Source organism: Petaurus breviceps, unplaced genomic scaffold (assembly GCF_028583685.1).
Source record: "Petaurus breviceps papuanus isolate PSGF00001 unplaced genomic scaffold, PetGlider_PUasm1.0 90723, whole genome shotgun sequence".
NCBI classification, from domain to species: Eukaryota; Metazoa; Chordata; class Mammalia; order Diprotodontia; family Petauridae; genus Petaurus; species Petaurus breviceps.
In genome coordinates, this window is record NW_027187323.1 from 8334206 (window position 1) to 8345996 (window position 11791).

An 11791-nucleotide genomic window follows, 5' to 3' on the forward strand; every position below is an offset into this window, starting at 1 on the left:
AGAGAGAGAGAGAGAGAGAGAGAGAGAGAGAGAGGAGATACTAAGTATCAGTATCACTTTAGCTTTCAAATCCCTTGTGTTGCTGCTGGCGTCTGAAAATGTTAATGACACATACTTTCGAGTGAGAACTAAACTCTTCTCTGGCCTGCATTGCCACACAACATCAACTAAGTTATCTGGTGATTCCTACACTGTCCCCCTTCTGTCCCCTTAACTGAGATTGACAGTCGCGTGTTGTAGGCTTTTCCAGGCTCGGCCTTTATTATGTTAATCAGCCCCTAGCATCACCTCCTCACAGGCTCACACACATCCAAAGCCTAAATCTCCCGGCCTGCCCTCCCCCTGTACCCTAGGGACCGGAAATAGGGGCGGCGGGGTGATGAAGAAGGAGAGAAAAAAAGGTCAGCTGACCAGACCCAGGGTAAGCGGGGGGGACAAGGAGTGAGGTGGGGAGACTCTGGGGAGGGGGATTGAATTCCCACACGTGGTGCCTTACATGTGATGCGAGGCATTGGTCTAAGATCAAAATCATGGAGGGAAAGAAAAGTACCCCGGGAGAGCGCATAGTGAATTAGTGGCATCCATCAAGACCTGTTTTGCATCAATAAATTAAAAGGATGATTTGGGTCCTGAAATTTTCTGGCTCCCGTCAAATGATGGAGCTGGGCGGGGGGTGGAGGGGTGGCGGAGGGGGCTGTCTCTGAAGCAGAGAAGTTGGCCTTTAATTGAAAAAAAGTTCTTAGCTCACCTTGCCTTCTGGGCAGCAGCCAGGTAATCTATGAAGTTTACAGAAACTGAGAAGACACGTTTGGGGTTGCCAGGGGGTGGTTCACTTTGTAAGAGCTTTTGAAGGTGACACTTGTTTCAAAAAAGATTCTTTTCCCCCAGCCCCCTGTCCCTTCTAGGTCTGACTTAGGAAGGGATCATAATCAGTTTTCATGTAGGGAAAAAGTTTGATGTGTGGTTCCTTGCCCAATGTAGCAGACTTCGATGACACACCCCTCACTTCCAACTGGAAAAGAAGCTGTCTCTCCTGGTCAGTCCCAACCCGAGTCGCAAATAATCCTCTGGATTAGGGTTAAATTCTTATTCAAATCTAGGTTTTTAAAAACGTCTTCTTACAAAATATATATATATATATGTGTGTATATATATATATATATACTAAAATAGCATCATGTGGTCATGTTCTAATAAAGACTGTAGCTTTGTATGCCATTAAGGAGAAGCATTTTATCTCTGTGAGGCTTTCTGGGGTGGGATGGGGAGGGAAAGAACAGGGTTTTGAAAATTGAGTAAATTGACAGATTGGGGGTGGGGGGTGGGGGAAGGTTGACCACAACATCGTAACTAGTATGGATTTGAAAACTAAAGTGTGTTCCTCTTTCCACAACTGTGATGAACCCTTCCGGGGTCTGTTTTACCTAAGTAAATCCTACAGGATTATTTTTCCTCTACAAGGTCGATTGCAATACTATTTCAAATTTACATGTAGCTATGGTCTTAATCCTCTTCCTCTGTTATAATCTGGAAGTATATTATTAATGTGTAGGGCATTTGTAGAAAGATCAATTCATCCTAAGGATTTGCTTTCCTGAATGGAGAGAGGACGCCCAAGCTAGGCAGCTCTATACTTTTTTTTTCCCCTGTGTTCTGAATCTCCCGAAATCAGTTTGCAGCTTTGGTTCAAACTGTCTCTGCCTTGGGTCTTGAATCTAGGGAGTCCCCTTTCAAATTAATATTCCATCTAATCTGATTTCACAGCATTTGTCATTATGGTATCTGTCTCTTCAAACACTGGCAGGGGCGTGCTCAAGGAGGGGGTGGAGAGGAAAGCTTTGGGGATGGGGGGGGTGAGGCGGCGAGTAGGGGATCTGAGCTTCTTACACCTCGCAAGGAAATTTAACGTGCTGAAAACCTTAAACTTGAAGTGAGCCTGAAAAATTTTCCCCAAAGCATCTAGAGATTGGCACTACAGGACACTGGTGATCAAGTGCTCTGTGCTGCCTCATGTCACCTGAACAATCACTGGGATCAGTTATCAGATCATTAACTGTTTTTCATGGAAATGCTTGGGTTTTTTTTAGCCAGATACAAAGTAGCCTGACATTTAAGTACACAATAAAGTCTTGTATAAAAAGAACACTTTGTTTGCTATATGATGAGGTCTTTTGTCCTGATGTTATACAAGAGATAGCAATGTATCCTGGAAAGGGGTCATACCTAGTTTGTGGTCTTCTGTCACTTCAGTGGTTCCTACAAGTTCAGGGAATATCAAGGTAGCAGCAGAAAAAGCAAACTCCTGGAGATGAGACCCAAAATTTTAATGTTAAAAAAAAAGGAAACAGGGAGGGAAACATAAAGTGGTAACCAGTGGAGAAAGAGCTTGATGCAAGATATCTATGATATTTTTTTAAATTTTACAAGTATAAAATAGAGAAAAGTATCTGACCTTTGCCTTTAATATTTGGTTTCCTTTTGTGTGTATAAAGATCTCGTATTCTGCTCTGTTACAGCAGCTATCTGAAAGCCTGAAGGAAAGATTCACTTGTCCAGTAATTCTCTATTTAATAAATATATACTGAAGTGACGTATAGCAGAGACAAGTCAGTAACCAACTGTTAAATCTTCCTTTCTCCAAAAAAAATATATATGTATATATACACACATACATACACACACACATCAAATCCAACTGCTGCAATTCAGGGTGACAAGTTCGTTGTCTTTAAAATGTAGAAAATACAAATAAATGCACTTTGGAAGATGTGAGTATATTGCAATGCATATGCTTGCTTTTTTCTTCTTTTGTGAGAAAGGTGTTTTTATGTGAGGAGTAGTTTTGAGTGAGATTACTAGTGACTATTGCTAGCATTCAAATTCTTGCTTTAGGCACATATTCAAAGTACAGTTCAAAGCAGTTTATCTCAACTTAATGTAAGTAAAAGTATAGTGCCGTATCAGAGTATCATTTGTTTCAGTTTTCATCAGACTAAAAAAAAATGCAGTAATAGACTTAACTCTATAAAAGCAAAGACAGTCGTACAAACCTGTAGCCACCTCTATATTTACCTTTAGATAGAAAAACACAGGCTTGTAGAATTGGAAGTTTATTTGTGCACTGAGATTATTTAAAGCACTTTCACTGAAAGAAACGCCTGTTGGTTCTTTAAGGAATTGAGCCTGAACTGATCGAGGCTAAGAGATTTTTTTCCATCCAGATTAATGTCTGTGCTCAGCATCCACAAATTTGGCTGCCTTTATTTACTTCTATATTAGTTCCAATTATGTGCAGTGTAAACCAGCTTTTTGATTAACAAAACAGCAGAGCATTGGTTAAGAACACTTAAACTTCAAAAAATCCCCCTGGGAAGTGGGCTCTGAATTGGTTAATAATGTGCAGTACTTGCTAAATTGCTGACTTCCAGATGTGGAAAATATCTTTCTTGTTTAGGACCTACGTAACCTGATTGGATTACGACAGAAGCGTCACATTGGAAGCTTTTGAGTGATGATTTAATTAACCATACAGTAGAAAGCTGTATTCTCCAGGAAATCCCTTACATATTTACATAACCAATCCCTTCAGTGCAAAGGTGGAGCCTTTTTTTAATTTTATTTTAATTGCAATATCAAAAAAAAACCTTGAAAAACTTAGACCTCATGCAGTTTAATATCATTCTCTTCTTTCCTAGTAAGTTCCTCTTTCTCCTTCCTTCCCCCTGCTTCCTCCTCCCTCACCACACACACACACACACACACACACACACACACACACACACACCACAGACCAAAGAGAGAGAGAGAGAGAGAGAGAGTGTGTGTGTGTGTGTGTGTGTGTGTGTACACATATACATATATACGTATATATGGACTGGAGAAAAAAAAGTCCAGAACCCCATACTCTCTCTTAGTGATCCAGTTCTAAAGAATTTCGTCCAACACACTTTTTGTCCAATGTAACCCCGCACACGTTGGGACAAAAACCAGGAATCCCGATCTACATGCCCTAGGATGCAGTTCACATGCAGCATTTAGTTTCTTCATATAATTTTATTATATGGTTTTGGCATCTGAAAAGAAAAAAAAATCTTAGAGAAAAGGGCAAAGACTTTATTGCTGGGAGCCGTGCTGAGAAATCCACACAAGTTAATGTGCATCTGAAATCTGGCCATTAGAGATATCTTTGTAAGAAGAAGAGATCTTGATTGAAGACACAGGATCTTTGCCTTTAACTTTCGGTTCCTTTGAGTGCTCCAGTTCTGTGAATGGTGTTCACCGTTTTCCGCCTTGTATCCAGTAGGATTTAGTGAAGAGGATAATGATGCCAAAGACTTGATGGTTAGGGAGGGGGGAGGAGGGGGGAGAAAGAGGGAGGAGGGGGAGGGAGAGAGAGGGACGAGGGAGGGAGGGATAGAGAGAGGGAGGGAGGGAGGGAGGAAGGGAGGGAGGTGGAATTTCATTTCTTCCACTAAAGCGTTTGCGGAGACTTCAAGGTATAATCTATCCCAGATCCTTTCCCAGAGAGAAACTTGGCGATCACGTTTTCACATGATGCTCACGTTTAGTGCTCTTCAATTATCCCTCCCCACAAAGATAGGTGGCGCGTGTTTCAGGGTCTCGCCTCTCTTCTCTACAGAAAAGAAAAAGAAAAAAATGTCATTAGAAGAGGCGTAACACGTCAGTCCGTCCCCAGGTTTGTGTTTCCTGGAGTGGCAGAAAGAGATCAGTCCTAACCTGCCCAGCAGGAATAACGGTCCTTCCGACAACTCTTTGCAAGGCTTTTTACAATTTTCTCCAGGAGCTGCTTCTCTTCCACCTTTTCTCCCCCACACTTCGCGGCTTCTTCATGCTTTTTCTTCTCACCGTTTCTGGCCAAAACTACAAACAAGACTTCGCAGGTAGGTTCTCCTTTTTCTTTACCTTATTTTTTTTTCCTTTTTGCATTGTATTTTTTTCCCTCTTTTTCTGTCGTGGTCCTTTTGGATGGGAGTTGATTATAAAGTAAGACATGAAGTCTGAGGGCAAGAATTTCAGGTGGGCTTAGTTCCTTTATGGAAAGCTTTTCCCTGGAGTGATCTCTCCTTTCCTCTCCTCTCCTCTCCCTTCTCCTTTCCTCTTCTCTTTTCTTCTCTTCTCTTCTCTTCTCTTCTCTTCTCTTCTCTTCTCTTCTCTTCTCTTCTCTTCTCTCTCTCTCTCTCTCTCTCTCTCTCTCTCTCTCTCTCTCTCTCTTTCTCCTCTCTCCTCTCTCCTCTCTTTCTATTCTTCTTCAACCTTTCTTCTTTTCTCTTCCTCCCTCCCCTTTTTTTCTTTTCTTTTTCCCTCCCAATTTTTTTTCCCAGTACCTGTTCATCCAGGTAGTTAAGGTGCATTTTCCTCCCATATTGCTTCCATCTTTGCAAAAGTTTTATTGAGAGTGATTCAGCTATATACAAAGTCAATAGGTGGACTTATGCTGTCATCTTGTAGCATCTAAACAAAATCAATTACACTAAGAATCTTAAACTTTGCATATACCTGTTAATAATTGCAAAGCAGTGGTCAATTCAGACATAGCAAATTCAAGAAAAGCCTCTCTCCCAGCTGTAGTTTCCCATCCTCTCCCATAGAAAAGGGATGTTTTCTAAGCAAAAACTTTGCTGTTTTGTCTGCCTAGTGAGTTTCATTTCTTTATTTCATTCTTTGTGTGGATGTGTGTGAAGTAACACCCCAGCTTCTGTGATCATAAATAAAGAAGTGAAAGTAATGACTGGAACTTAGACTCCTTCACCAAAGGGAGATTGGGAGGGGGGGGGGTCACTCCAGCTGCGAAGAAAACTGCTGTCAGGACTTTAGGATTTTAAATTAGGAGTAAATTTAAAATGCTAAGTAGTCATAGAAAAATAGAATTGTGTTTAAATGACCCCACTATCAGTAGTTTGACATTAAGAATCCTATATCAGAGCAAAGCTCAGATGAAGAGTCCTCATGAGTGCTAAGCTCCAGCTTCTGTGAATTTGTTTATTACACCCCCCATACACACACACACACACACACATCTACTTTTTGTATTTTATGTGCTCCCTCTATAAGGATGATATAGAGATTACTAACTTCAGAGTTCCAACTAACTGGCAAAGATAAAGTTGAATCTTCATCTCTCCTTCATACTCATTCCTACAAAACTGTTTAGTTTGTTAAACATGTATTTCTCTGGAGTAGACTTGTCAGGAAGGCAAGCAGTCAGGCCAGCTTTAGGATCTCAAACATTTAACGTGAGCGTTTCTTTAATTCATTTTATTTTTTACAATTAAAGAACAGGAGGAGAGCTAAGAAATGGCACCCCAAAAAGGCAAAAAGCGTGATTGCAAAAGTCTTACTGAAAGTCTATGTTGAAGTTAGGATGCTTTCTAAAATATGTACTTCCCACCCCCCTCACCACCACCACCACCTCCTTTATACCTCCACCCCTCTCGGCAAATGTGTGGAAACTGATACTCGCTTTCCAGGTTTTCTGCAAAGCTTCTAGTATAGAAGCAGACAATAGGTGCTGAGTCTAGGATAGATTTTGTCCGGCAGAGGAAGGGTTAATTGCCCTTGTTTTACAGTTTGCATCTGTTACATCTTTTATAGCCCCCTGTTTAAACTAATCCTCAAGTCAAAGCATCTTCTCCAAGATGGACTTCTTTTCAGGATCCCTAGTATCCTCCAAACCAAGAGTTCCCTCTTTCCAAGTTCTGACAGATTCTATTCAAAAATGCAGTGTCTCTCTCTCTATATATATTTTAGGCACAAAAGTTTACAAGCCAGAAAGGATATGACCATTTAGAAAGCTTGAAAGTATTACAGTAGTGGTTTTGATTTCTGTTTCCTTTCTTGAAAAATTATACTGTAGCTGTTTAACTGGACCAATATGGAATAGTGAAGAGAGGGAATGGGGGGGGGGGTTGAATAAATATTGTCAAATTGGGGAGGGGGAGAGCGTACAGTGCAAAAGGCTTATAATTACTCTAATGTTAGGAAAGAAGGGAGGGGGAATCCCACCTGGGGCACAGCGTCTTGTTTAACTCCAAAAGGGTGATGGTGTGTGGGGGGTGGCAGGCGGGGGGGGGGGGGGGGGGGGAGACCAGGCTTAACGTAATTACTGTTATCAATTTGCCTAAGTGTGCTGCGTGTGTGTGTGTTTTCCTTTGAAAAAAATCGCCTGAAAACAAGTTACAATGTTGGGCTAAAGTACTTTTCGGAGGAAATGGTCCGCCTAGCATTGAGTCAAGCAGCCTACTGTAAAACCCTGTGCATTCCCTCATACGGTCATGAGTTATGACTCATTTTGAAGATGTAATTCTTGTCTCTGATCTCCTTTGCTGGTGCAATACACAAAACATTAACAAACACAAAGCTACTCGGCCAGGGGAAGAAGTTTAGTTTTGTTTTCAACCCCGGCGAGTCCTTTTGGGTGCGTGGATGGGTTCTTTTCGGGTGAATATTTGGGCTCCCTTTGGCGCCCTGCATTTAAATGGGATATACCAATGCCCACATTGTTGCTGTGTTTGGTTGTTAGATAGAGTCTGCGTGCTGCTGAATCAGGGAGCCGAGTCCATGCGAACTGCCTGCCATCTGATCCACTCTTATCAATGAAGCAGCAGATCATGGCGGATGGCCCCAGGTGTAAGAGGCGAAAACAAGCCAATCCAAGAAGGAAAAACGGTAAGAAAAACCCTGAATCAAACTTTTCCTTTCGACTCCACTAGAGAGGGAGAGGGAGAAGGAGAAAAAATAAGCAGCAGCAGCAGCAGCAGCAGCAGCCGCCCCGGGGTTTGCTGGCGATCGCTTTTCTATGTGGCCGAGGAGAGATCCGCCTGTTGTATATTTCTGGAGGGGGAGAGAGTTCAAGGAAGTCCCGGGGAAAGTGAGTGTCAAAGAAACCGGGGGTTCCTAGACCCTTCTTCTGGACTACATCTCCTCTTTGCTTCTACCACCCCCCCACCCCCTCCCCACCCTCACATCCTCTTCTTCCTCTTCTCTCACCGCTCCCCCCCACCCCCACCCCTCCCGACCTCTTTGGAGTCTCCGATCCAGTGGGCAGAGTACCAAATCTTGGGACTTTCTTCAAATTTACTGAGTATTTTTTTGAAAAGAGGAGAGAGACAGAGAGACAGAGAGAGAGAATGAATCTGAGAGCTAGAGCCCCGTTAGCTGAGCCTTTAGGAATACGGAAAGTTTCTTGACTGACTGAGTCCCTTTGCAAGTCTCTCTCTCTCTCTCTCTCTCTCTCTCTCTCTCTCTCTCTCTCTCAACTAACGGTCCTGGGTTTCTTTTGCCTGTGTCCCTCTTCAAAGCTCTGCCCAGGACCCTGCTAACTCTCTATCACCGTGTGTGTTTGTGTATGCGTGTGTGTGTGTGTGTGTACGTATCTCTCCTTTTTTAATGTGATTGCTTTCTACAACGGCAGGATATGTAAGACTCTTAGAGACCAAAGGCACTTTCCGGCCAGTTTTCATGTCAAGATCACCCTAGCTCTAACGCCTTATGGTAGGGAAAGAGATATGGAGAGTACGGGGGAGAGGGAAATAAAAACAAGCCAGTGGTTGGAGGGGGAGGAGAGAAAATAAGTAGGAGAGAGAGAGAGAGAGAGAGAGAGAGAGAGAGAGAGAGAGAGAGAGAGAGAGAGAGAGAGAGAGAGAGAATAAGGAAAGAAAAAAAGCAAGGAAAGGAAAAGGGGTGACATTTTAATAGGTCCATTTTTTTAAGGACTGGGTATTGCCTGAAACAAAATCGTGGGAATAAAAAGGAAAAGTGATTGGCATTAGGGGGTGAGGGAGATTGGGGGAGGGGAGATGCGTGAGGAGAAGGGGTGAGACCATGACAGGAGGATAGTGGAAGAGAATACTTACTTTTTTTTTTAAATATAAAATGAAACTTCTCCAGTGTAATCATAATAATACTGATAAAGCAATTTGTCTAGTCGCCCATGATTGCCCTCTCCCCTGGTCTCTGCAGTCTACAGAGAGACTGAGCTCAATGGGACGTGGTGTTCTGGACTGAGCTCACAATTTGGCTGCTTCTCCTCTAGTGTGGGGTTCTGTCCCTCCCTAGTTTCTCCACTGCTTCCGTAGTCGAAAGCCCCCCCACCCCACCCCCTCCCAGAGCCCTGAATGGACTTCCCGGCCCCACTTTCAGCAACTTTCCTCTAGAGATCAGGAGAAATGAAGACAATTGTATGAACCTCAATCCCTTTCCTTAAAGCTGAGCTACAGAATTTAAGTAAAGGACTGGGGTGTGGGATGTGGGGTGTGGAGGGAGAATAACACAAAGAGAAGAGAATTTTTGATTGGAGACAAATGATCCTGTCTTTCTCTCTCTAGGTTTTGTGCGTGCGTGTGTGTCTTTTTCTTGTTGTGGCGGAGGTGTCGAGCCATATGGGGGAGTGATAGAGGAATTTTAGTCAGAAACTGTTCGTTATGTTACACTGGCTTTTCCCTTTGTGTTGTCTTTGATCTATTTGCTTGACTTTAGTATTACCAAAAAAAAAAAATCAAAACAAAACCAAACCCAAGTAAAATAATATATTCAGAAGAGATTCCCCAGGATCTGTTCAGACTACCTCTTCTAAGTCTTGTGGGTTTTTCCCCCATTTTTCCTTACTCTTCTGTCTGTCATTATTTAAGGTGGTCTTCACACTAGAGACCTCCCCTTTCCTCATCTCTGGGTAATTTAGTAGACACTAAAATTACACGTAATGTTCCCCTCTCCTCTCTTGTGTTTCCTCTGTTCTTTTTATTAAATGTTGGTTATTGATTTTCTAAAATCAATGTCTGTTGTGGGGCTTTTTTTTCACCCTTACAAGTATCTAAAGCACGTTGCTGATCAACCGGATAACAAAAGCTTTGTGTCAAGGAGCCTTTTTTTTTTTCTTCTTATGTTAAACAGTCATTTTTTCGAGAAAAGAGAATGAGATTTAAAGCGAGGTTTCCAGGAGTGCTCTTTAGCAGTAAAGACTATTTTGAGTGTTTCTTGTCCCTTCCTACTCCCACCCCCTTTTCTTGGTATGGATATAGATAACTAGTTACAGTTAATGTAAAGACATAACATAGGTCTATGAAGAGTGTATTACCCGGTTTCATGTTTTCTGAAAACAATTTAATAGAAAGGAAAGAGGGAGTGACTATATGGGGACTCTGCAGGTGGAACAGATAATGAGTATAATGTGTAGCACTAGCTATAATAAACAATCTTAGGGAGCAAATATGAACCTGAATGACATTTCTGTTGCATCTCAAAAAGTCATGTCCTGTATATTCAGTAGCTTGGGAAATTCAGAACACTCTGGGGAGGAAAGTTTAATTGCAAATTTCAAGTATATCCTCAAGAATCTGAAAACTTAATCTAAAGTCTGTACATTGGCTACATGGTTTTCCAACTCACTCCTTACTTGTCTTTCTTCAATTAATTAATTGGAAAGATGTAGTTTGTTTTTCCAGTGCTTTTCTTTGTGTTCAATAATTTGTTTCTTCCTGCCCGAGCAATGTCCTGGTTTTGAAAAGCAGGTAGAAGACTTTTTCATTTTCTCTTTAGTCAAGCACGTATCCAATGCCTTTCCCTTTGGGAATTGCCAGGATTTATCTGAACTGAGTGGATTTTTCTTCTCTCCTGGATTCATGGAAAGGATGTCACTTCTGAGCTTGTGTCTTTGCTGATAACACTAAATATGATGATGCTTATCAAAATCACATAGAAATTCCTGGAAAGGAATAATAATAACAACAACAACAAGAATAGAAATAGAAGCTGCAAAAAAGATGGTCAAACAGTAAGCTAGGGTGGTATTGTGTGTGTGTGTGTGTGTGTATTAATGAAGTCAACAATGTATAAATAGAATAAACCAACTAGGAGATAAATGAGTACAGTTGTTTGTGCATTTGAAACAATGCTTGGTGGAAACACGGATTGGATGACAATGCTAAATAAAATTGTTAAAAGGCAAATTAAGAGGGAGGAAAATTAGTCTAGCAAGTGAGAGGAAAAGGAATCTACAATCTAAGCTTCATCATTCTCCAGAATAACTAGGTGAATCAGAACTAAGCAGGGAACCGTATAGGAAGAATATCAGAGTAAAGTTAATTTAAAGCAGGAAATATTCCGTTTTTTCCTCCATGTAAAAAGATGAGATCTATTCTCAGAAAATAAGAAGGAGAAAAGTGGGAGTAGGGGTAAGGGGAAAGGAGTCGAAATGCGAGGAGCCCGCAGACAGGAATGTGTGTCGGTTTCAGCAAAGTTCAGTCAGATGATCCCCAGTCGCCTGACTCACTTTGTAACACTTTCACTGAAGCGGGAGGGGAAAAAACCCAACCTCACCCCCCCCCCTTAATTCCTCTGATTACACCGCACTGTCTTCATACAGCATTCTAATAGGAAGAATCTCACTGGAACGGAGATGCCCAGGTCTTGCCTGCCACCAGAGCAGCACTGGCAACTTGCAAAGTTTGCTGCTGCCTTTGCCCCCGTTTACTGCAGCGGACTCACTGGAGATGCTGCTGCTTCCTCTCACGTTTCACGGAGAGCCTGAGACTAAGGAGAAGCACCAGCACCAGCATTCCCCCCCCCACCACCACCACCACACACACACCTCCCAAAAAAATTACACACGCCCTTTAAGAAAGACATAAAAGTAGACAGCCATTTAAAATATAGGGAATAGTATTGTCCTTTGGAAACCAGAAATTGTTTTACAAAAAGGAAAAAAGAGGAAAAAGGAAGGAAGGAAGGAAAGAAAGAAAGAAAGAAAGAAAGAAAGAAAGAAAGAAAGAAAGAA

At 41.9% G+C, this 11791-nt stretch overlaps 1 protein-coding gene and 1 long non-coding RNA gene across 4 annotated transcripts in view; one reads left to right on the plus strand and one right to left on the minus strand.

Annotated features, from left to right (window-relative positions):
• The window catches only part of LOC138145094 (uncharacterized), a 6317-nt gene extending 2802 nt beyond the window's left edge, over positions 1 to 3515 (minus strand). The window contains exons 1-2 of the long non-coding RNA XR_011164105.1: positions 3073 to 3515; positions 2224 to 2302 (exon numbers count right to left, since the gene is read on the minus strand). This is a non-coding gene — a long non-coding RNA (uncharacterized lncRNA). The remainder of the gene's footprint in view (positions 1 to 2223; positions 2303 to 3072) is intronic.
• Positions 3516 to 3820: 305 nt separating this feature from the next.
• The window catches only part of ZEB2 (zinc finger E-box binding homeobox 2), a 144723-nt gene continuing 136752 nt past the window's right edge, over positions 3821 to 11791 (plus strand). The window contains exons 1-3 of one of the 3 annotated variants that reach the window (XM_069066746.1): positions 3821 to 4341; positions 4640 to 4901; positions 7541 to 7686. In XM_069066746.1, the coding sequence (XP_068922847.1) occupies positions 7614 to 7686 (73 nt within the window). In that variant the 5' untranslated portion in view covers positions 3821 to 4341; positions 4640 to 4901; positions 7541 to 7613. The other 2 variants (XM_069066747.1, XM_069066748.1) reach the window with 2 other exon arrangements.